Source organism: Plecotus auritus (assembly GCF_963455305.1).
Source record: "Plecotus auritus genome assembly, chromosome: 6".
Taxonomy (NCBI): Eukaryota; Metazoa; Chordata; class Mammalia; order Chiroptera; family Vespertilionidae; genus Plecotus; species Plecotus auritus.
Window position 1 is genome coordinate 50,841,176 of NC_137773.1, and position 26,766 is coordinate 50,867,941.

General features: G+C 39.4%; 1 protein-coding gene across 2 annotated transcripts in view; it reads right to left on the reverse strand.

Moving 5' to 3' along the window:
- The window catches only part of SLC7A11 (solute carrier family 7 member 11), an 86,779-nt gene extending 61,217 nt beyond the window's left edge, over window positions 1-25,562 (reverse strand). Inside the window, exons 1-4 of one of the 2 annotated variants that reach the window (XR_013960967.1) lie at window positions 24,917-25,494; window positions 21,899-22,025; window positions 17,776-17,891; window positions 3,104-3,229 (exon numbers count right to left, since the gene is read on the reverse strand). Coding sequence is in view for 1 of the 2 variants with exons in the window: in XM_080675829.1 (XP_080531955.1) it covers window positions 3,104-3,229; window positions 17,776-17,891; window positions 21,899-22,025; window positions 24,917-25,193 (646 nt within the window). In the remaining variant the exon portion in view is untranslated. Of the gene's footprint in view, window positions 1-3,103; window positions 3,230-17,775; window positions 17,892-21,898; window positions 22,026-24,916 lie in introns of both variants that reach the window. The other variant, XM_080675829.1, reaches the window with a different exon arrangement.
- Between the last annotated feature and the right edge of the window lie 1,204 nt (window positions 25,563-26,766).

Sequence of the window (26,766 nt, forward strand, 5' to 3'; positions counted from 1 at the left end):
TGAAGATAATAGAATGCTTGGGAAGAAATATCCATGATTTATTCTCAAGGAGGAGATGGCAAGAAAGCCCTGAATCACATTCTTACGTTATTTAACTTCCTGCTTTTCCCATGTAGTTCATTAGACACCAACAGGGATTGGAAAACCTTGCAACTAAATTTGCTCCACTCCCCCCACCCCAGCTTCTTTGGTAAAAAAAGTTTTATTGGAGTGCAGCCAGGCCCACTAGTATTATGGTTGACACTGCCAGTCTATGATTAATGTAACCTTAAGACAGCAGGGTAGGGTCGTTGTGACCGGGCCTATACGGCACTCAAAATTAAAAAGATTTCGTATCTGGCCCCGTGCAGAAAGTCTGCTGATGCTGCTCTAGAGAATGGTATGGGTTCCTTCTAGAAACACTGAAAAGAAATTATACCGAACTTTAAAATAGATGTATTTCAACAAATTTTGCATCAACATGTGGATTGCACACTTTATTGATCGCATTTTTCTCTACTTTGTGAATCATAATGGGCCCTTTCCTTGTATGTCTTTTGAATAATAACCAAAAAACAAGAATTCAGATTTAGTCAGCCAGTATCTGAAGTGAAGCATAAAAAAGTCTCTTTCCCAAAGCAAATAGCAAATGAGATTATCCTAATAGAAAGTGTGACATTGCTTCAAAATTGGTCTTCACCTAAGTAAATTAAAGAAGGTGGCTGGTATATGAGACCCTCTCTCTTCAGTCCTCTCAGCTGCTGCCTGGATTGCCCAGCAACAACAGATATATCAACATAATATGTGTGAGTTTTGAGACCAACAGTGGAGAATGTTGAATTATACACTAAATGATTTTTTCCTCTAAGCATCCAATTCCCGAATGTAGCTCATTTTTTAAAATGATACAATGAATTCAGAAATGCCTGTTTTACTAAAACATCTCTTTCGCATAAGTGGGAACTATAAAAGCTGGAACTCTGATAAAAACATCTGTTGTATCTTTTTTTATCATGATCTGTGGTCTCCTTGGCCTAAGGATTCCTAATAGCACTGAATAATCAGTAAGAGAAACCAAATTTAATAAAGATCAGGTCCCAAGCACAGATCCTAAAAAGTGCCTTCTGCAAGTATTACAGAAGAGAAGTTTTATCCCTGAACTCCAGGGATACTGCGACTGCATCACAGAGGTCTCGGGGAGATGGAAGTCATGATCTTCAGAGGAAAGCTTAACACATCCTCATAAGTAAATACAGATCATAGAACTATTTTCAGGATCTGATTAGAGTAGACATAAATGCCCAATCCATATTAGAGTAGACATAAATGCCCAAATGTGACTGGAACAAAACAAAACAAAAAAAAAAACAAAAAACAAAACACCCCTTTCCTCTCTGGAGTTTCAAATTCATGTGGAAAATATATGCTCTAGTTAGAGAAAAAGAAAATCACCATTTCATAGTACTAGAGTAAATATACCTGCTAAGAATGCTCTCCAAAATGTTAAAATTTACTTTGAATGTGGTAATACCCTTGGGGCATTTCTTAGATTAGCTATATGAGGAAGCCTGGTCACATTAAACATGGATATCCTAAGATTTTATCCTAAGGATCATTCTAGTGTAAAGTGCTGAGAAAGATCCAAAAGGTATCTCATGACTTCTGCTCTCAATGAATCTACAACACAGTAGTATTTGGGAAACCTCCTCTCATCTCACACACACATTTAAGTGGTAGAAACTGACTACAGTCATACATTATATTAAAAAAGATAAAGGGGGGGGGGTGTGGAAATCTTGTTTTCAAGGGTGATGTATCACCTTTTGGAACCTAAGCCAGGCCCAAAGTAGGGTCAATGATCCAGAGTTTCTACACTTTCCAAAAATGGAAGAAGCTCCTTACAGAAGACTAAAGAGTTAGCCCAGAAAAAGAAAGCACTAACAAAACATCATTTTCCCTACATTTCTCATGGCTCAGATAAAACCTGAGCAGGCCAGCTCTGTGGAGACCAACGTGAATGAGGAGAGCCAGCTCCTGTCTTCTCTTTATTGTGTTTATTCTGAGTAGGCCAAGGTTGCTGGATTGGATGCAAACATTTAGCCAGGAGGACTCTAAGAATTCCCACTGGGCTCATTAAGTGGACAACAGCAAATCCCTTCCCCTGACCTTTTGCCATTTGTTATTGTTTAATGCCTCTACCCATTTTGCTGAATTTTGGCATATCTTTTGCCTTGTGTAATTCTTCTGCAACTTCATTAAACTTCCCAATAAATTCCCTTTCTTGGAACTGACAATGTCCATGTAAACATTAAATACTTTACATGCTCAAGTTATAGGTCACTCCCTTACAATTTCATCTCACTTTCCTATTTACTTCCTACTATCCTGCCCATTGCTAATTAAATAACTCACCTGGGCCTGCTTCTTTTCCAACACTTTCCCCCTGGACCCAAGCTATTGCATGTGCCTCCTTCCCTAAAACAACTGAAACTCAAAATGACATCACCCCCTCAACCACCTCAGGTTTCTTACTACACAGTCAACTCCATAAGGCAAGTACTCCCAGAAAATGCTGTTACATTTCTGTTAAAATGCAGAGTTTACATTAAAAATAATGTAACAATGATAATTAAGTATTCACCACTATTTTTGTCAGATAATACTTGGTTTTTAGGAATGCTACTCCCTCATCTGTCTCCCTGCCAAAATTCCATTCTTAAGGTAAAAAGAATAGTAACCATAAAGGAAAAGAATTATTGATCATCTTTTATTATGTTCCAGATAGCTTTAATCTTCATTTCTGTCACTGAACTAGTTGCAAGTTTGACTGCAGATTTTTTTTTCCATTTTGAGTTTTCACTTCAAACAGTTTACACCAAGAGAGAATTCACTGATGCCTTATTTTGTTGCTTGGCCCAGTCTTAATGCTCTTGTTGCCATTTAGCTCTAAATACCAACTCATCCTCAGGGTAGCAGGCTTTCATATCAATTAGATGACAGTATAGATTCCAAGATCCACAAGCAGAGACTAATTAAGGGATTCTGCTAGTACAAGCGAAAGTTAGTGTTGGAGAGACCAAAAGCAGATACGTACTTTAAAAAGCATTTATTTTTCAGTCCATACCTTTAATTAGCTGCATAACTCCAGGGACTATAATTATCAGAATTGCTATGAGCTTGCAAAAGGTGAGGAAAATCTGGATCCGGGCACTCCAGCTGACACTCATGCTATTTAGGACCATCACTGCAGCTGCAAACAAACAAACAAACAAAAAAACAGATGAAGAATCCTTATTGGCATGAAGACATCGTAGGTCCTGATTACTCTAAGGGCCATCCACGAACCAGAAGTGTTGGCATGACCTGGAAGCATTGTGGAAATGCAGAAACTCAGGCATGGCCCAGACCTAAGAAATACAAATCTGCATTTCAACAAGATCTCTAAGTGATTTTTATACACATTAAAGTCTGAGAAGCTTTTAGATAAAACCTCTGGGCAGTAAGAAGTCATTTCTTGTTCTTTTTTAATATAAGAATGAATATATATTATAGTGCCTTAATGATTACATAAAAATATCTTCTAAGCAAATCCTGAAGTCATCGCAGCACACAATCAGATTGCTGAATGTGACTCTTCAGCTTGCTAAGGCAGCAACTCTCTCCTCCCTCAGTGATTGTGTGCATATTCACCTCTCAGTGCGAATCACAGTCAAGAAGTAAGATGTCAAGAACGTGGCTGGGACCTTACGCTTCACTCACAGGACTAGCCTTAGCCAGCAGTTGTGCTGTTCCTCTCCACTGTCCAATTAGCACAGCCAAGAGGGACTTTCAACCTACCCAAAACAAAGAGTCTTCCAAGACATGTTTTGGGACTTGGACAAAAACCATGGTAAGTGATGAGTCCAAAAGAGCACCCAGGCTAGGATGAACCATGTGTCCGAAGCCAGCAGGATGTCCCTTTCTTAAGGAGGCTGCCTGTGGTTTCCCAGCAGCACGTGACCATCCACGCTCCCCACCCTGTGTGGACCATGAGAGCCTCAAGGAGAAAACAAGCCATACCCATCTCTGCGTTGCTAGCATCCAGCTTCACGCCTGCCCCAGGAAGATCATCAACACCGTTTAGTTGAATGAGTGAATGAGCTGGATACTCAGTTTAAAAACAAACAAAACCGAAAAACACAACCATGGGCCAAAAAGACATGAAATGAATGGTGATAAGATGCTGCCTCATATACTCTGCAAGAATGACTGGAGTTATTCTAGGCCGTGGATTTCAATGTTATGCTCTTTACAAAACCTTATGCTCAGTGTTAACCACCTCTTCCCACCAAAAAGTAACTCCATAGTTGCAGTTATTATCTATAAGCTTTATTTTTAAAAATGTATATTCCTCCCAAACAAATAAAAAGTGTATAAAGGTATTTCTCCACAGATAAAACAAAACACAAAATTCTTATTCAAATTGCAATAGGAAGCTTTCCTTATGAGCAGCAACGAGTTATCTTTTCATCTTCCACTGCTTGACATAATCACTGACTCGTTTCAGAACTTAAGAATCAGTACAAATGTTATCAACTTAATGGCCTAAATCCCTAAAAGAAGGTTGATTAAAACCATTTTTTAATGGTTTGCTATGCAGGCATTTAAAATCATGATGTAGTCAGATATTTATGATATGAAAGGGTGTTCATGATATAACACTGACCAATAGAGCAAGTGACAGAGATGGATAGACACATATAAACACACAAAGGCAGAAAGGAAATGAAAAAATCTAAAAAATCGTGTATCAAAACATTAACAGAAGGTATCTATGGATGTCAGTACACTAAATAATTTTTCTTATTTATTTTTCTGCATTATTTCAATAAATTTATAATGAACATGCAGCACTTTAAAGCCACAAATAAAGCAATTTTCATTTTTGAAAAAAATTCAAAGATGGAAAAACTAAGGGCTCCGTAGAGTCCCCACACAGTGGGCTAGGAGTTTCCTAATGAAGAAAGGCTTAAAGGAAGGATGATCAGAAAGGCTGGGCCTGGAATAAGCTACATGGGAGGTTAAGAGAAAGTTTTTATCTACATCTGAAGCTTAAAACTTGAAGAAACAGACACAGCATCAATGGCACAGTGCATTATTTTATCAGAGAAAGGATAAAAAATAAAATTATTTCTCTCCCCAATATAAAGCACTTATATATAAAAAAATAATACAATGCAACTCTGCTCTCATCTTTGTCATCCAGTGATTTCTTCTGTTTCTATGCAAATGACTCTGTGATAAATGAATCATCATACGAAGGGGATTATTTTTCCAGTTAAAGAGATTCAGCATTGGCCTGAAAGAAAATGGAACTCATATTCCCACCACCAACAAAAGAGCACTGTTTTCTTTTAAACAGAACTCCTAAAACCCCAAACACTATTTCTGGTAGTACTCCACCGTAGAAGAGAGCTGTTGCATAGAGAGGAAGGGAGAAAAAGGAGGAGGAGAAAGGGAAAAAAGGAAGGAAAGGGGAAGGAAGGAAGGAAGGAAGGAAGGAAGGAAGGAAGGAAGGAAGGAAGGAAGGAAGGAAGGAAGGAAGGAAAGAAGGGAGGGAGGGAGGGAGGGAGGGAGGGAGGGAGGGAGGGAGGGAGGGAGGGAGGGAGGGAGGGAGGGGAAAGAAAAGAAAAAGAAAAGAGGAGGAAGGAAGAAAGGGAGGAGGGGAGGGAGGGACTGACGGGGGAGGAAGAAGAGAGAGAAAGAGGCATTCTTATTTTTGGAACCTCGATCTATATATTTGAGAAGAGGAAGAGGTTTTGTTACTTTAATAAAGAATGTAAGTATTCAGTGCCTATTAAAAAAGAAAAAAAGTATTTGGGGTTTTCTTTTGTATTTTGTTAAGTCTTAGAAAAATGGAAGACGAAATTAAACTGATATTACGAATTGATAATCTCACCTCACTTTGCTCTCAGACAGCTGAAATAAAAATTCTGGTTAAGACTGATTTCTCTCAAAGATTCTCAGAACGCTGCTTTACTTGGGCATCCAGACATTGCACTCATTATGTGGTACAGCTGGGGTGTATCTCTGCCACCCTGAAGGATACAGGTGAACAAGGAACAAGGTGGCCAGTACAGAGGCGCAGTGAAGGTTCTCACTTGGCTGAAACTGCTATTTCATCATGTGTCTTTACAGAGAAATTTAAGTCTATGAATGCTGCTTATCCAACAATATTGAAAAAGGATCTGGGATTCACTAGAGCAAGAGCTTTCTGAGTCTCTGAGACAAATAATACCTACTTTGTTTTTGATATACTACCCAAATGTAATAATCAAACAAATCTGAGCAAGCTCTCTGGTCCTAGTTTTACTTTCATTGAATAATAATTGCTAATTTCATACATTAGGAACTATTTATATAAATTAGGGATGATGATGATGATGATGATGATGATGATGATGATATAATGGTTACTATTATTGTGTTGCTTATCCCAAATGTTACCAAAATGAAAATTCAGGGACATAGAGTTTTTTGGCACTTATTTGTGATGCAGTCTCCTAAGACCTGAAATACAGGCAGGAAAGCCATATGTACAAATCCTGGATATAAATACATATTTGAAGGGAACTGTATCTGAAGAGGATGTTTAGGGGAATGTTAAGGACTGAGTCTGTGACTTAGAATGGCAAGTATGTTTTGCTGCACTTCTGTAATTCAAATCTGCCTTTGCTTTTGCAGAGTAAGATTACTGAGCCTGGATATATTGGGTTTTCCCTGGCTCAGACTTCTGACTGCCTCATGTTACCCTGGTAAAATATATGAATGCTGTATGGATGTTGTATGGTTGAGCTAACGTGGATTGTGTCATTGTTTTCCTAACAGCTGCCTGGACTGCCTTTATCTCTTTGTTAGCATTTATTTCCTGGATGCACTAATTTCAGAGAAAATGTGTAGCAACAAATAGAGAGTCCATATCTAGGGAACTTACTATTGGGAATAAAAGTTGTAAGAATTAAATCATGTGTAACTGTGTAGAAACTTCATTTCTTAATATGACCTTTCTCTTTTCTTTCTTTCCTTTTAATTCTTACTGGCTGCATTGGGCATCCTGACTCACCTGCCTCCTTCTCTCTTACAGGGCCACTCCCTCAATGATTAAGCCTTCAGGACAAAGAAACTCTGATCAGCATCAAATAACCTGAGGAACAAAGCCTCCGGTTTGTTGACCCCAGAGATAGAGTTACAGTCAAAGTCAAATGAGAGATAACAGCTAAGCCTCAGTTGTGTTTCAACACCAGGTCCAGAAAAACAAAGTGGCAAAACTAGACAGAGATGCCATGGCTGACACCAGGACCAGATGCACTGACTAATGACCCCCTACCCTAGCTCTGACCAATCAGTAGAGACCATGACACGAACTCCCTTAGTCACCGTGATTAATGATCTTTCCCCTATATAACCCATGCCCTGGAAGCCATGGGGGAGCCATGTCTTTGAGCATTAGCTCGCCCGTCTCCAGGCATAGGCCACTTCCTAAAAATAAACCCTTACTTTGCTACAAACTCCTGCTGATGTCTTATTGGGCCTTGATGTGTGCAGGCAAAGAAACCGCTTTAGGCTGGTAACATGTGTAAACCATTATTACATGGCAGACACAGTGCAAAGACTTTACATGGATATGTTATTTAATCTTCACCTCTCTATGATGTGGTTACCATCACTGGCCTTATTTTTCAGATGAGACTCAGGACATCAATGAACATGCCTATGTTCACATGGGTAAGTGTGAAGATAGGATTGGAGCCAAGGTAGGCTTCCTTCAGAGTCCTCACTTTTGCCACTAGTTCCTAGGTAACAAGGAGGAAGTAGCTCAAAGACATATATGATCTCACTAGAACACCTAGTTCTTCCAAACTCCTGGGGACTCCCCGTCTCTGCTAAAGTTCATGTTTGTCTTGGCTGGGATTTCAGGACACTTCAGGAACACATTGTATTGTTATCCTCCTGAATAAATGGTTGTTGTCTGCAGTACTTGTGTATTTAAATACTATGCATATCTACCTAAGACTTGGCTGTCTTGGTAATTTAGTTATGGTAGAAAAGGAGTAAGTATAGCCAGACTTCAGAAGATGAAACAAGTTCACTCCACGTGCTATATTTGAAATGCTAGCACAGAACTGGTACTAGATTTTCTTTCATGTAAGTTACTGATGCCAAGAAAATACAGTTTTAGAAAAGAAAACACAGTAATGTGTTTGTAGACCTGGCTAATTTTTTCTTACAATGCAATCATATGTTATTTTTAATTTGTTTGCTTCCCCTAATTATTTTCACAGGTATGAGAGCTGGGCAGAGCTGTCTACTCACCTACATAAACTAAACTCATAAACTCACAGAGGTTGTTAGGGTTGGATCTAGGAGTAGATCTCACATTTTGAAAAACTATTTTTATTATATTATTCTTCCTTTAGAGTGTGTGCTTATTTAGGGTTTAGTTTCCTGAGACCAGAACAACAGACAAAATATCTTTTTAAATATTCAACGTATGCATATTGTGGACGAAAGGGGCCACATGCTGACCTGACAAGCTCAGGGGAGGCCTGCATGGTGGTCTTGCAAACTCAGAGACCTAAAGGAACCACAAAGGATGGTCTGAAATTAAACTTTAACTAAAAGCAGTTATTGTGGGCAGTTACGTCCTAGGCCGATATCTTCACTGACAAGGTCAAGCTTTCCCTTAAACTGAGCCTATCTGTCTTTTTGCATCTATGATAACATACCCTTGAAATGTCTGGGTAACTTGTAACTTCCCTTTTTTCTGGAGTCCCTGGGGCACAATCAAATGTGGTGGGTACCAGGACAGATACTACAAATTCCTTATCGTGTTTTTTTTTTTAATTTAATAAATCTTTATTGTTCAGATTATTACAGTTGTTCCTCTTTTTTCCCACCATAGCTCCCCTCAACCAGGTTCCCACCCCACCCTCTTCCCTTACCTCCCCCCCCCCCCACTGTCTTCATCCATAGGTATACGATTTTTGTCCCCCGGAGAATTGTCAGTCCACTCCCTTTTTATGCCCTTGATTCTATTATATTCACCAGTTTATTCTGTTCATCAGATTTTTTATTCACTTGATTTTTAGATTCACTTGTTGATAGATATGTATTTGTTGTTCATAATTTTTATATTAATTTTTATCTTTACCTTTATCTTCTTCTTCCTCTTCTTAAAGAATACCTTTCAGCATTTCATATAATACTGGTTTGGTGGTGGTGAACTCCTTTAGCTTTTCTTATCTGTGAAGCTCTTTATCTGCCCTTCAATTCTGAATGATAGCTTTGCTGGGTAGAGTAATCTTGGTTGTAGGTTCTTGCTATTCATCACTTTGAATATTTCTTGCCACTCCCATCTGGCCTGCATAGTTTCTGTTGAGAAATCAGCTGACAGAGAGGATCCAAGATGGCGGCATAGGTAAACACCTAAACTGCTGCCTTGCACAACAATTTCAAAACTACAACTAAAAGACAAAACGTCTATCACCCAGAACCACGGGAAAGCTGGCTAAGTGGAAGTTCTACAACTAGAAGGAAAGAGAAAACAGTATTGAGAGGTGCACAAGCGCTGAAAAGCTGAGGTACGGAGGCGCGCAAATCGGGCTGGCGACAGGCGACTGGGAGCGCTGCTTTTTTCAACCCGAAGGGAGACAAGCTCCTGATTACTCTGAACTCGTTTCTGGGGAGACGCGGGGGACCCAAACTCCTATGGGGAGAAGCTGGACTGTCTGCCATCGGGTAGGAAAGTGAGGAAAGCTTGCTTGCAGGGCTGCACGCAGGAATAATTGTTTACTGCGCTGGGGCATGGGACGCAGGGACTCGGTTGGAGACACAGAGCTGGCTAACTGGTAGCCATCGCTGTTTGCCACACCCTAGCCTAGTGACGCCCTGAGACCCCGCCCTGCACAATCTACAAACCCACCCAAGCTCCAAGCAGCGGCTTTAGCATATGAATGGCCTGCCCTATGGCAGCTTAACCTGGTCAGACAGCTCTAAAACCTCCAATCCCCAAGCAAAGAAGAGAAAACTGTAGTTCTCGCTGTAGCTCCTGCTGGGTGGCCACAGACAGTAGCTGACCTGCACCCCAATGAAATCCAGAAGCCAGTGTACCTAGTGGTCAGTGTGAGACACCAGATTTCAACTCCTCACATCCATAAGTGACACATTCAAGAGGCAGACTCAGTGAGCACCAAAGCCCCACTGAAACAAGTCCTTCCCCATAAGTGTGTCTCCAGCACAGCAGTTCTTCCATTATAGACACAGCGGGTCCTCACAGCCAATTGGCCTGGAGGTCAATTCCTCCCAGTGTACCAACAGCAATCAAGGCTTAACTACACCAAGACTTTGCACTCAGCCCACAAAGGGGTGTACCAAGAACGTCCACCTCAGGTGATTGGGGAGGCTGAGCTACTGGCCCCTATAGGTCACCTACCAAACAAAGCCACTCCATCAACACAAGGAAGCAGCAAAATGTAGAGAAAAAGAAACATGTCACAAATGAAAGAAATGGAGGAAAGCAAACTACTGGACAACATAGAGTTCAGAACCACATTTATAAGGTTACTTAAGAATCTTCTAAAAACCGCCGAGAAACTTGATGAGACCTCCGAGGAGCTTAGTGAGACCTTCAAGGACCTTAATGAGAATGTCAAAAAAATGGAAAAGGACCAGTCAGAAATTAAGCATACATTGTCTGAAATAAAGAATATACAGAAACTCAACTGTAGATCAACTTACCCCAAGAATCAAACCAAAGATCTGAAATATGAGGAAACAAAAAACACCCAACCAGAAAAACAAAAAGAAAAAAGAATCCAAAAATATGAAGATAGTGTAAGGAGTCTCTGGGACAACTTCAAGCGTACCAACATCCGAATTTTTGGGGTGCCAGAAGAAGACAGAGAGCAAAATATTGAAAACCTATTAGAAGAAATAATGACAGAAAACTTGCCCTACCTGGTGAAAGAAATAGACTTACAAGTTCAGGAAGTTCACAGAACCCCGTACAAGAAGAATCCAAAGAGGACCACACCAAGACACATCATAATTAAAATGCCAAGGGCAAAAGACAAAGAGAGAATCTTGAAAGCAGCAAGAGAAAAACGGTTAGTTACCTACAAGGGAGTACCCATACGACTGTCAGCTGATTTCTCAACAGAAACTATGCAGGCCAGACGGGAGTGGCAAGAAATATTCAAAGTGATGAACAGCAAGAACCTACAACCAAGATTACTCTACCCAGCAAAGCTATCATTCAGAGTTGAAGGTCAGATACAGAGCTTCACAGACAAGAAAAAGTTAAAGGAGTTCATCAGCTCCCAACCAGGATTGCATGAAATGCTGAAGGGTATTTTTTAAGAAGAGGAAGAAGAAAAAGGTAAAGATAAAAATTATGAACAACAAAATGACATCAAATACATACCTACCAACAAGTGAATCTAAAAATCAAGTGAATAAAATATCTGAAGAACAGAATGGACTGGTGAATATAATAGAATCAGGGACATAAAAAGGGAGTGGACTGACAATTCTCAGGGGGAAGGGGGTGTGAGGGGTGCGGGAAGAGATTGGACAAAAATCTTACACCTATGGATGAAGACAGTGGTGGGGGGTAAGGGCATGGGGTGGGGTGGGGAATCAGGTGGAGGGGAGCTTTGGGGGTAAAAAAAGAGGAACACCTGTAATAATCTGAACAATAAAGATTTATTTAAAAAAAAAAAAAGAAATCAGCCGACAATCGTACGGATGCTCCCTTGTAGGTAATTAACTGTTTTTCTCTTGCTGCTTTTAATATTCTCTCTTTGTCTTTTGCTCTTGGCATTTTAATTATGATGTGTTTTGGTGTGGTCCTCTTTGGATTCCTTTTGTTTGGGGTTCTGTGCGCTTCCTGGACTTGTAAATCTATTTCTTTCACCAGGTGGGGGAAGTTTTTAGTCATTATTTCTTCCAATAGGTTTTCAGTATCTTGCTCTCTCTCTTCTTCTAGCACCCCCATAATTTGGATGTTGGTACGCTTGAAGTTGTCCCAGAGGCTCCTTACACTATCTTCAAATTTTTGGATTTTTTCTTTTTTATTTTTTTAATTATATTTTATTGATTTTTTACAGAGAAGAAGGGAGAGGGAGTTAGAAACATCGATGCGAGAGAAACATTGACCAGCTGCCTCCTGCAACCCCCTACTAGGGATGTGCCCGCAACCAAGGTACATGCCCTTGACCGGAATCGAACCTGGGACCCTCAGTCCCGCAGGCCAACGCTCTATCCACTGAGCCAAACCAGTTAGGGCGGATTCTTTTTTTCTTTTTGCTTTTCCGGTTGAGTGTTTTTTGCTTCTTTGTATTTCAAATCTTTGACTTGATTCTTGCAGTCCTCTAGTCTGCTTTTAGGTCTCTGTATAATATTTTTTATTTCAGTCAGTGTATGTTTAATTTCTAGTTGGTCCTTTTTCATATCCTCGAGGGTCTCACTAAATTTATCAGCCTTTTCTAGGAAATTCTTGAAAAACCTTATAACCATGGTTTTGAACTCTATATCCAGTCATTTGCTTTCCTCCATTTCTTTCATTTGTGATCTGCTTCTTTGTCTCCACATTTTCACTGCTTCCCTGAGTTGGTAGAGTAGTTTTGTGTGCTATGTGTCCTATAGGGCCCAGTGGCTCAGCCTCCCCAGTTACTTGAGGTGGACAATCTTGGTGCACCCCTTTGTGGACTGTGTGCACAGCCTTGTTGTAGTTAAGTCTTGATTGTTGTTGGTATCACTGGGAGGAATTGACCTCCAGGCCAATTGGCTGTGAGGATCAGCTGTGTCTAAGATGGGAGAACTTCTGTGCTGGAGACACCCTTATAAGACAAGACTTGCAAAATTGCAAAAGCCTCTGTGCTCATCTTGGATGGGATGGAGTCTCAGGGCAGAGCAGACAGCCTTGGCTTCCTATCAGCCCTGTTGTATGAGGCCCCTGGGTCTCAGTGTCCCTCGGTAATCGCTGTAAGCACCTCTGAGAGAAAGCCGCCCTTGAGTTTCATCTGCTGCCAGACAGTCCAGTTTCTCCCCGAATGTGTCTGGGTTCCCAGAGTCTTGCCCGGAACTGGAGTTCAGTGCAGTCGGGAGCTTCCGTCTCCCTCCTGCTTGAGAAAGCCAGCCACGCACTCAGCAGTCAGTCCTCTCTGCGCGTGTGCGTCTCCGTACCTCAGCCTTTCAGCTCCTCTGAGTCTCAATGTGCTTTTCTCTTTCCTTCTAGTTGTAGAATTTCCACTCAGCCAGCTTTCCTGTGGTTCTGGTTGGTGTCCGTTTTGTCTTTTAGTTGTAGTTTTGAAATTGTTGTGCAAGGCAGTAGTTTAGGTGTTTACCTATGCCGCCATCTTGGTTTCTCCAAATTCATTCATTATCATGTTAATTGTTCCTGCATCCACCTAAGTATGTGTCCATCATTTTACTTTTTATCTAATCCCAGGGGTTCCCTCCCTCGCCCCCCCCCCACTTGCTTTGCTTTATCCCACCTCCTTAATCTATCACCAATGAATTTCATGTAACTCATCTACGTCCCTCCTTTGATTGCAAAATGTATAAATACAAATGTAACCCGCCATTCTCCAGAGCTTTATCTCAATTCATTGAGGTTCTGCTTCCCAGCATATGTCAACAGTTTGGCTCAAATAAACTCACAAAAATTCTTTACAGGTTTCAATGTTTTTTTTACATTAACATTACCAATGCTTCTTAAAACTACAAAAACAGTGTAAATTTACGGTTCCACTGAAGGTAGAGTAATGTCAGTATTGGTATAGAGGGGAATGCCAAACATGAATATAAGATTTCCCAGTTACACTTCCATGTGACTCACATGTTTACCCCAATGGAGAAGGCTTTGATTCAACACAGCTTCTCATCCTTATTAATTTGACAGAAATGAAGTAGAGCCCAGATGCTCCTGTATTTACCATAGGGTTACATCCAGATAAATCCTTTGTGAGGTGAAAATATTCTAAGTCAAAAATGCATTTAATACACCCAACTTCCTGAACATCATAGCTTAGCCAAGCCTACCTTAAATATGCTCAGAATATAGTAAAACATTATTAAAATCAAAATTTGAAGTATGGGTTCTACTGAGTAACATTAATGTAAAAAACCATTGAAACCTGTAAAGAATTTTTGTGAGTTTATTTGAGCCAAACTGTCGATATATGCCAGGAAGCAGAACCTCAATAAATTGAAATAATGCTCCCGAGAATGGCGGGTACATCTGTATTTATACACTGCAATGAAAGGAAAGGGATGTAGGTGAGTTATATGAAATCCATTGGTGATAGAATAGAGAGGCAAGAGAAAGCAAAGTGGGGAACCCCCTCGGATTGGATAAAAAGTAAAATGATCCACATACTTAGGTGGGTGCAGGAACAATTAACATGATAACAATGAAGGAATTTGTGGTATCTGTCCTGGAGTCCAGACACATTAGGTTGTACCCCAGGGGCTCCAGAAAAAAGGGAAGTTACAAGTTACCCAGACATTGCAAATAGTATGTTATTATAGATGCAAAAGGACAGATAGGCTCAGTTAAGGTAAAGGTTGACCTTGTCAGTGAAGATACCAGCCTAGAATGTAACTACCCACCATAACTGCTTTTAGCAAAGTTTAATTTCAGACCATCCTGTGTGGTTCCTTTAGGTCTCTGAGTTTGCAAGACTGTCATGCAGGCCTCCCCTGAGCTTGTCAGGTCAGCATGTGGGACCCTTTCGTCCACAGTGTGAATCATTATCACATCATCATAAAGTCTAAAAATCATAAGTCTCCCTGGCCGGTTTGGCTCCATGGATAGAGCATTGGCCTGTAGACTGAAGGGTCCCACATTCAATTCCGGTCAAGGGCACATGCCTGGGTTGTGGGCTTGATCCCTGCCCAGTTGGGAGCATGCAGGAGGCAGCCGATCAATGATTCTCATCATTGATGTTTCTTTTTTTTTTTTTTAATATATTTTATTGATTTTTTACAGAGAGGAAGGGAGAGGGATGGAGAGTCAGAAACATCGATGAGAGAGAAACATCGATCAGCTGCCTCCTGCACACCTCCAACTGGGGATTTGCCCTCAACCAAAGTACATGCCCTTGACCGGAATCGAACCTGGGACCTTTCAGTCCGCAGGCCAACGCTCTATCCACTAAGCCAAACTGGCCAGGGCACCATTGATGTTTCTATCTCTCTCTCTCTCTCCCTTCCTCTCTGAAATCAATAAAAATATATTTAAAAAATAAAAATCATAAGTCGAACCACTGTAAGTCAGGAACTTCTGTACTTTTTAAAGGGGGATGAGGAGTAAGTTAGCTTTTAGTAACTCTCTATCCCCACCCCACTCTCATTTCTTAAATGGTTGGCTAACATTTCAAAAAACTTGAAATACATTTTTTTCTGTGAATGGATTATAAAACAACCCTTCAGGTTTGCTAGTTTATATTGAACTACCACAAATGATTTCCTCCCCCAGGGAATATAAGAAGCAGTTCATACAATTAAACTCTACTTTCTACTTCTTACTAACCTTCCACCCCACTCCTAGCAGGCAGAAAGTCACCTATCTTAACTTTGAATAATGCAGACTGTGAGAAGTTTGCCCCCGGGTGAATTTCTCCTTCTCTATTGCCATCTCCAGTTCCTGTTGCTCCCTGAAAGCTAAATTCTTCTCAAAAGAAGTTTGACTTTCCCAATTAGCCACTGACTTACATTACCTCTGACTGAGTCATAAGAATATCCATGTGTTTTTTCTCTTTTAGTGCTTCTTATTATAGGAACACATTTCCTCAAAATTTCAAGCTTAGAAAAGAATATCAGAATTTGTAAACTAATGTTATAACTAATAGCAGAAATAGAAGGGAATGCCTAACTTCATCCAAGCTTTAGTGACTCTTTATTAACTATTCGGTCAACAATCTCTACTACATAAAGAAGTTTTGCAAACCATAACATACTTAGTTATCCTTACAAATAATTGCTCTAAAATTTTGATTTGAATGGTTACCATTAACTTCCCTAAAATTCAAATTTTCCCTTAAAATTATTTAATAGAATTTGGGTAAATAAGAAAATAGTCACTTAGACTTCCCCAAATAGTAATGCATTAACCATTGTCCAGCTTATTTCCAGGCCAAAATGGGCAATATTTGTGGATTTGCAAATGTTTATATAGAATGTATTCAAAGTTTGCTGGTTATGGTTTTTAATTAGTAACTTCTATTGGCAATTTATAAAGCCCTCAAAAATACTACCTCTACCTTTCTCTTTTCAAATATAATAATTTCAGTATGATTCTGCCTCAGTCAATCGAGGGACAAGAATAGAATGGGCACAACATTGGCTTTTAGTGTGTCCCAAAGTGGAATACCAGATTTATCAAGAATTCGCTATGGGAAGTTCTGCTAAAGGCCTTCAACATTTGACATAGCTTCATCTTTCTACAGCCATTCAAGATAAATGATCTTTTCACAGGTATTTTACCAATAAATAAAACTGACGCTTAAAGTGCTTTAATATTTAGGCCCAAATCACATAACTAAGAAATGGTGACATGAAGTTTCAATTCCAGGTTGCTTGCCTCCAGAGCCTAAGCTATAACCACTACCACATTTTTTATGTGTAATTCCTCTTTCCTGATAACTAACCACTCACTTCTGTGCTATCAAATGTGCATCATCCTCATCCTCTTCATTGTTCCATTGAAATACCTGAGCTACACATAACTAAAAATTCTATGAGTATGTAATTCAGTTATTTCTGTGTAGCTTTCTATTTCTGAGTAATTTAAATAATCAAATGTTGATTCTTAAAATAGTTTGATTCAATTAGCATCTAGAATTAAGTTATCGTTTCTAGTAAGAGTCAAAGGTTTGGAAGCTACACCCTTCTAAAAACTTAGTCATACTTGGCTTTTATATCACTTATGTAATGTCGTGCAAAACCCTTTTTTTATTTGTTTCTATAAATTTTCTACTATCTGTGCCCATTGATAAAAATGAGCAAGTAACTAATTTGGAGATTGTAAAGAAAACTCCTAGCTGAGAAATGCTACTAATAATCAAATATAGAAAGAAGACTCATCGTAATTACCAATGAGCAACTAAACCCATAACACTGAGAGTGACAGCTGCTAACACCATAAAATGTATGAACACAACATACACACCCAACACATACACATCACTCCATGAGGATAAATGAGTTATAACTCAGCATGTTTTATCACTGAGGAAGGAGAATTTCTAATATTAAAAATCCATAAAATAATTGGGTTTTCCTCCTGCTGACATGGCTCAGTGGTTGAGTGTTGACCTAAGAATCAGGAGGTCATGGTTCAATTACCAATCAGGGTACATGCCCGTGTTGCAGGCTCTATCCCCAATGTGGGTGTGCAGGAAGCAGCCAATCAATGATTCTCTCTCATCACTGATGTTTCTCTCTCTCCCTCTTCCTTCCTCTCTGAAATCAATAAAATATGTATATTAAAAAATAATAATTTGGTTTTCATCTGTAATTGTTTTGCCTTTTAAGTGCTTAGCTATCCTGGCTATTGAGCCAATGGAAAACTGACATGTAATATAATGAGGTATCTCTCCAAATAGTACTCTTTTCCAACACAAATTTGGCAAGGAACTATAAGCAAAAAAAGAACATGCTGTGGGAAGTAGGTTTGACCATGCAAAAATCTGAAGAAACTATCTCCAATCATTTTTTTTGTTTGTTTTTTATATTCATACCTATCATACTCACTTAAGCCCACAGCTGTAATGAGCTGGATTGCAAGTTCAGGAATTTCACAATGAATAAAAAATGGTTCCAGAAAGTAGCGTCCAAATGCCAGAGATATCACAGCAGTGCCTGCAGGGCTAGAAAACATATATATTTAGGTTACTACAGAAAAAAAATAGCATCTTCAATAAACTTTTTCTACTATGAGGTATTTTTATTCCGCACATGGAACATGTTAAATATGAGAGTCTATAATTTTCAGAACTCCATATTTGATTAGGTTGTCACCAACATTTCAAATAAAAATTTTTCAGTAACTTTGGTGGATAGTTTTTAAACTTCCCATTTGTTTGTGAGCAAGGCTCTGTTCTCCTATATTTGCCCTTTTTCCCCTGAAAAGTCTAGTTTATTACTTGAGGTCCTGATAGAGCCGAGCTTCAACAAAAGCAGTCTTCTTTCTCACTAAGCCACAGAAAGAATGTGTTAACAGTGCATATCTAGTGGGATGGGGCATGGTCAGGAAAATGAACACGAAAGTCAATAAAAAATTAGTAAGTGCTTATTGCAAATATATGCCTAACATATATCCTTGACACTATTATTATTTTTCCAGTACGTACAAAAACTTGAAGAGCCAAGTGATTATTCTTAATTCCATAATTCCATGGAAATATTTAGATTCAAAGTATAAGCTGAAAGATAGAAATTTTACACAAGTGAGAAAATATGTGTGAAATAAGAAAATGAAATATGTGTAGGTATATAGCAAAATAGGTAACAAGCCTTTTCACTTTTAATTCTTCAAATATTTCGCCCGGTGCACAAAATTCATGCACCGGGGCGGGGGGTGTCCCTCAGCCCAGCCTGCACCCTCTCCAATCTGGGACCCCTCGAGGGATGTCTGACTGCCCGTTTAGGTGGGATCGGGCCTAAACGGGCAGTCGGACATCCCTCTCACAATACAGGACTGCTGGCTCCCAACTGCTCACCTGCCTGCCTTCCTGATTGCCTCTAACCACTTCTGCCTACCAGCCTGATCACCCCCTAACCACTCCCCTGCTAGCCTGATTGATGCCTAAATGCTCCCCTGCCAGCCTGTTTGCCCCTAACTGCCCTCCCCTGCAGGCCTGGTACCCCGCAACTGCTCTCTCCGGCAGGTCTGGGTTCCCCCCAACTGCCCTCCCTTGCAGGCCTGGTCCCTCCCAACTGCCCTCCCCTGCTGACCATCTTGTGGCGGCCATCTTGTGTCCACATGGGGGCAGCCATCTTGTGTGTTGGAGTGATGGTCAATTTGCATATTACTCTTTTATTAGATAGGATAGAAGCCTGGTGCATGGGAGGGGGCCAGCTGGTTTGCCCTGAAGGGTGCCCCGTATCAGGGTGGGGGTTCCCTTAGAGCATGGGGCGGCCTGGGCGAGGGGCCTGTGGTGGTTTGCAGGCCAGCCACGTCCCCCGGTGACCCAAGCGGAGGCCCTGGTATCTGGGATTTATTTATCTTCTATAATTGAAACTTTGTAGCCTTAAGCAGAGGCCAAGGCAGGCCAGGGCGGCGGAAACTTGGCTTCCCCCATCGCCAGGGGCAACTCAAGCCTCCTGCTCTCTGAAGCTCCGTGGCTGCCACATTTTTGTTGTGATTTATTTATCTTCTATAATTGAAACTTTGTAGCCTTGAGTGGAGGCCTGGGCCCGCCAGGGTATGTGGAAAGCTTGGCTTCCTCCATTGCCAGGGAAACCGAAGCCTCCTGCTCTCTCTGTGGCTGCAGCCATTTTGGTTGGGTTAATTTGCATACTCGCTTCTGATTGGTTGGTGGGCGTAGCTTGTTGGTGTAGCGGAGGTACGGTCAATTTGCATATTACTCTTTTATTAGATAGGATATATTTTTTGGATTCACAAACAAGCCATGGGATTATCTAATCCCTTCCAGCTTCTCCTCTTTCCTGTGGTCACCCAACACTCAAGCCTAGTCCCTAGACTGTCAAACAACCAACCACTGCTATGTGTTCTAACCCTGGCCTGCTAGTACCAGATAGCACTACAACTTTGACATCCTTCTTTTCCTGGAGACCCCCTTCATCCTCCAAAACAGGATTATTTTTCCTGTTCTCCATCATTTATAAATCTTTTGATGTGTAAATTAAAATCTGATCATGTCATTTTAGTGCTTTCAAAGCATGCTCCAGATATGCAAAAATCCTTCGTTTCCAGGCTCCAGCTAGAGTAAACTTTCCTTTTTTTCTTCAGTTTGCTTCTTCCCACTAGAAGGATCCACTTACCCTTTGCCTGGAGCCTCTGCAACTCTTTGACAGCTTTTTATACCTCAGATCTAGTTCAATCTTCCTCCAATCCTCTGATTGTGTGAGATCTCCTTGGTATACTCTCTTAGTGAACCCCTTGGCTTCCTTTTCACGGTGCTTATCATAGTAGCAACTTTACATTCACTTATGTGATTTCTTGATTGATAACTATTTCCCTCACTGACCCTGAGCTCCATGCATATAAAACTGTGTCCATCTTAATCACTATTTTATCCCCCGTGTTCAGTATAATGTCTATCCTGTAATAGAAACTCAATAAATATTGAATATATAGTGAATGTGTGAATTCAATCTAATGGCCCCTGCTTTGTACTGATGTGTGATATTTCTTTCCTTTAAATCTATGTTTTACAGATGATTACTGGCAATTTTAACAGGGAACCAGAACACAGACTTCTAAAATATTAAGTACTAGTAAGAATACAGATAGTATGTTCAATGTCAAAGGAGAAGCAGAGACTGCATGTTTCATAAGAATTAGAGAAGAAAGACCATCAACTAGGATGAACAGGAAATTAACTGTGAAAAAGAATTTTAACTTGACCTTTGAGGAGTAAGATTTAGATCATCAGAAAAGAGAGGAAGGCACATTCTGGGAAAATCCCAAATTTTAGAAAAAATGATGTAGAATTGTTTAAAATGAGAACAGACTTATCAAAGAAGTAAATTCCACTCTGAAGATCTTTGTTAAAAGAGAGACTCCTAGGACAATAAAAATCAAGATCAGTGTTAAATCAATGCTTATAAATCAGTGCTCATGAGCTCTCAGGTGTGTATTACTGGTAAGTTTACAGGAAGAACAAGTTTTCCTAGTTATTTCTGTTAAACTCTGTGATCAGAATGTGCAGGTCATGTTTTCTGAAAGCAATTAAATTTAAGGAATTGGGATACTTTAAATGACATCATAAGTTTCCCATGAAGTTGCAAGGAACTTTCTAGTCAGGGTGACTTAGCACAACTGGGCTTGATTCTAAACCAAAAGTCTCGGGAAGAGGAACACATTGCTATAAGAATAAAATCAAAAAAGGATTTTCACAACTGTGGGCCACTGATTTGTTTAACGTAAGGATGTGAGTCATTTAAGTCTTATTGCTTTGTAAAGCATTAAACTTGGTGACACACTATGTTGTAAGAAGCACAGAATGTTCCTAGTCACAAAAACTGAGGAAAGTGAAATGTCTTAGTGGTGTAATCCACAAGAGTGACTACTCCAGTTTCTAGCCTAGGGCTCCATTTTGTCTGGCCAGTCAAAAGTTTGGATTTTTTTGTTAATCCTCACCTGAGGATATTTTTCCATTGATTGTTAGAGAGATTGGAAGAGAAGGGAGACACACACAGAGAGAAATATCAATGTGAAAAAGACACATCAATTTGTTGCCTCCTGCAGGGACCCATCCAGGATTGAGCCTGCAACTGGGGTGTGTGACCTTGACTAGAATCGAACCTGGGACCCTTCAGTCTGTGGGCTAATGCTCTATCCACTGAGCCAAAGTGACTAGGGCTATCCAGGTGGATTTTGATGCTTCATGTCCTTTCAAACTAACATCTTTCCTAAAATGTCATAAGGAATAATTGAAGATTAAAGAAAAGCAGCTGCTAAAAAGTTTGGCATGGTTGGCAAACTACTGCCTGTGGTAAAACTGAATTTAAAACATTAATTGAGAAAGGTAGTTCATCACAGACTTTGTGTCCTGAAGTAGACATATTTACAGTATAGTCACATGGCATGCATGTTTTAATTAGTTTAAAATAATCATGGTAATTCAAAGAAGGGTGTAATGAATAGGTTTATTTTTCCTTAATTTTTTTCCCCTACTTATGCACTTACCGGATTATGAGCAGTTCCACCCAAACTCGTACAAAAGCTGGTAATGGGCCAAAGACTTCCAGAATATATGTGTAATGACCACCAGATTTCTTTATACTTGTTCCCAATTCAGCATAGGACATGGCTCCTGTGAAATATTTATAATAAACAGGTACGAAGATAAATATCACCAAGTCATTTCTCAGTAGAGTTAAAACAACAATGTTTATATTGCATGGAATATTATTACATCCTTTGGTATAAATGACATCCTATTTCAAGACAAATAACGGTCATCTAATTGCTAAAGAGCCACCAAATTCTTCTTGTAACTTCCTTAAATTTGATATCTAGTTCATTCTGTTCGAACAGTGTAAATTTACTTGAAATGGTTAAGACAAACTTCTAAAACAATATCATATTATTAAAGAATTTTGAATCACAAACCTGGTAACAAAGGAAAAAGAAGAGATAAATGCCAATAATAGTAACCTATTTTTAGAGCATAACTTCACACTAAGATATTATCCCAAACTGACCTCATGCTATTGAAAGTCCTTTTAATAAATATTTCTGTGCTACATCAAAATAAAGATTTATCTAGCCCTGGCCTAGTAGCTCAGTTGGTTAGAACATCATCCCGATATGCCAAGGTAGTGAGTTTGATCCAAGGTCAAGGCACAAACAAGAATCAACCAATGAATGCATAAATAAATGGAACAACAAATTAATTTATCTCTTTCTCTTTCTTATCAGTAAATAATAAGAGAAGATTTATCTGCTTTTCAGAAAAGTATGAATTCTAGGTTTTGAAAAGCTTTAATTATTTTGTAGGATATGTTTTGCGTGCAACAAAATGAATTTAATTCAGATATTCTATTTCGGGAAAACATTTTCCTGGATGTTTTAAAAGTATATACTTCTGGGTGGTTGAAACAACATGCTTTTTAAAAAGAGATGCTATAAGTTATATTTATTACATTTGATAAAATTCATTGTGAACCAAATTTTAACATTTAGCAATAAAATTCACATGGACTTAAGTAATGTAACCTCCCAAAATTTCAGTTTCATGTTTTGTGTATCAATGAGATAAGAAGTGCCAAGGACATTACTGGGCCTCACACCTGGAAGGTTAAGTAATTAATTAATTTGCACAAATACTTATCAAGAAAATGAAAAAATATATCTTGTTATGATGTAAAAAGTTCTACCATACTGCTAAGTACTCAAATGTAACACTCATTTTTTGCTTGAGCTACTTCAGAGGCTAAAAGTATGGGAAATTATCACTAGTCAGCAAGAGTTTAGGTACAACTGTCCAACATGAATAGAATTTGGCTACTCAGTGAAATCTTAGTATCACTTATCCTATTCCTGATCCTAGCATTTTATCAGAGTCACCCAGGAAGATTTTCTATTTAAATACAAACAGAAAACCAGTTTCTAGGGCCATACCCAGGACCCATACTCTAACCAAGAGAGTCTAGATTCTCCAATAAAAGAATCCAAGATAATCTATTACTTTAAAATTTGCACAGGTGATTCTAGAGTAACTAGTCTGCAGATTGATAGTTGGGGATCACTTGACAGAGTTTGCCTGTTTATAATTAATTATAGCGATCTGCAATTTACACTCTGTTGGAAACCACTCACCATGTGGATAGGCTGTGCAGAAAAGCATCCAATATAAAAAGATATTGGAAAGAGTCTTAAGTACTTCAGTATTTACTGTCCGAGAACCAATACCTAGACCTGTGCATGCTTTGCAGAAACTCCAGGATGGTTACCCTAGGTTTAAATTGAGTTCTGGGGGAATGAGATTTTCATTTAAAATTCTCAAGCTCATGAAAAAAGTTCAAAACAGGATATAAAAATCCATGTATTGACCCTGGCTTTAAAAAAGAATTGTAAACCAGATATATAGATTCTTTAGTCCTAGAGTTATAACAGTTAGTACCTTTACAGAGTAGTGTCTTTTGAAATCAAAACACACAATTTGCCAGAGAAAAGCAAATATGTCTTAAATATTTACCCCACAGCAAAAAGGAAACTTATTTTTTTGAACCATTCACCAGTTTTTGTCACCTTTACAACTAACTCATGTAAGCTTTCTAGTAATTTGTTCACCTCATGAGGGGACATTTATTACTTCTTTACTATTAACTGTCAAATCGATAGAAGAAATCTTGATCTCGAAGGAAAATTAATAATCATATTTCTCCTAGCAGTTCCGTTCAGTGAACAGGTGGACAAATGGTCTGCGTCTCTAGAGACCAAGGGGACTATAAATGAAGAAAACAGATCTGAGCAAGCACAGCAAACTAATGCCCAATTCCAGTTTCACAATTTATATTGCAAAAATTTATAGGTGAGAGATGAAAGGTAAAAAAAATCTGTAGTATGCTCAGACCCTTGCAATACATCCATTCATATGGATATATGAGTGATTGAGTGATTGAGTCATGTGCCATCACACATCTTTCCATATCAAAGACTTTTGAAAGAATCCTAGGAATTGACAAGCACATGAAGTTTAAAAATTTAAAAGGAAAAGACTGCCACCCATTTGTTTTGCCAAAAAAAAAAAAAAAGTCAGTAAAACTTCTGCTGATCACTCAGTTCCATGTCTAAATAGGCCACGCCAGCTTTCACTTCACAGGTGTTTCATTCAGCGTGCCAGCTGCTGAGACACCCCAGACACACATAGCCAAGCACAGCTGCCCGGGACAGAAAGCTCGCATAGATTGCACTGGGTCATCAAAGTTAGCCCTTGCTTTGGTTGTCCCAGGGAAAAGTCAGGAAACAGTCTGTCGTAGGAAAAGGGAATATAGCCTGCAGGAATAGATTTGAAGGAATTCAGGATCCTGTCAACAGTGGACACTGTATTTGCGTAGTCCGCATATCTAAACAGAAATCAGAAAATTGGGAGTATAACCTTGGCCATTTCATTCACTGCATAAACATTACCCTTTGCTTTCCCAGAGAGAGAACTGCCCTGTTCCACAGACACACCCCCTGAGAAGAAGCTGCACTCACCAAATAGTGACAGGACCCCACAGGCGGTCCAGACAATCAGAGACATGCCCACACTGCCCGTGTTCTGGAGCACGCCCTTAGGAGAGATGAAGATTCCCGATCCAATGATGGTGCCAATGATGATGGAGATGCCCCTCAGCAAAGTGATTTTCTTCTTCAGCATCACTGTCTCCTGCCCAGGGGGCTCCTTGCCCCCCAGGGAAGGCAGACTCCCTTTAACAGTCCCATGCAGGTAACCTCCATTGGGGATGGTGGCCACAACAGGCTTTCTGGTCATTGTAGTGACACACCGTGGGAAAAAGGAAACAGAGGAGGGGAAAAAAGAAAAAAAAAGTAAAAACCTGAAAATTTCAACTTTGGTGTCTCTTGGTGTGAGTAACCAGTCTCTTCCTCCTTGTTCCCAGACTGCCTCTCAGTGCTACTGTGTTCACAGGTAAAAACTCAGAGGTGTATTTTCTCCTTCACAGCTATTTAATTACTCCTCAGGAACACCTGTGAGTTCTTGGGGCTCCTGCTCCTCCACCTCCTCCGACTACCTCTGTGCTGTGGCCGCCGCGGCTGCCTTATCATTAAGACCAGCTCAGCTTCCTCATGGGCTGGTATTTAAGCTCCTGCCTGTCACACCAACTTACTCCAGCTAAATGATGATGCAAATTCTCCAGGTTTGCATCAGCCACATGAGAAGGCTCCAGCATGACTCAGCTCTTTTTTTTTTTTTTTTTAACAGTAGCAGGATGTTGCTCAAATGACCTAAGCTTTTCAGAGAACAAAGCAAAGCACACACACTTAAAAGGGATCTTAACCAATCCAGGAGTAGTAAATGCAGAACAGCCCTTCCCAGAGATTTAAAGCAACGCCTAGGGAGGGACAAAAACTCTTGACTCAAGAAAGAAAGTATGAAATGAAACAGGAAATGATCCCAGTATTGTGGAGTTCCCTTTTTCTGTTACAAGCAACTGTTTTGATAATAGAATGAAACCCAGAATGCACTGTTTATGAAACAAAATTTAGATTTTATAATCTGTTTCCTGCGTATTTTATTTATTTATTTTGGGGGAGGTTTCCTAGCAACACAATCAAATCTAATATTTACAAAGTTAGAAAGATTCTGTATGGCCGCTGTCATGCACATAACAATTATGAGCCTTACTCAACACTAAAAGATAAAAATACTTACTGCCAATAATAAGCCAGTATTTAAAATTACCATCTTACTGTGACAAGTTTTAAAATCCCAATGATTCTAGAAAATTGTCATTTTCTGATTCTCATTAATCCTAGGTGGTCACCTAAACTAAATAAAAGGTATATAGTCTTCATTTGCATGTTAATCCATTGAATTACTAAAAAACACTAATTTAAAAATTGAGTAATAATCACAATGGCATAAAAACATGCATATAGCAAAAGCTTTAAAAGGGACACACAGAATAATAGTTCGGAAGGTAATGACATCATGTATAAAGTTTTTTTCTAAAGTATATGAACTACTGTTATATTATGATTATAAATTTAAAATGAATGAAAAACATAAGCTAAGATTAAATTGTTTACCTTGAAACAGTAAAAAAAAGCAAAACATTTTAAAACCCTACTAACTTTCTTAACTGAGTCCATAAAACAAATACCAAAAAGAAAAGAAATCCCAGATATCACGTTTGTGGTTTAGGTGGTTTGGGATTCCATGAGAATTGCACATTAACATTACCCTGAAGCTACAGTTATGCACACTATTAAATATGCTTCGGAATGTCTGAACAAAAACAACAGATGGGGTGGGGAGAGGTTCCGGATGACATAAGAAAGAAACAGCAACTAGGAGAGCAGTGGGCAGAAGGTAAGAACTATTT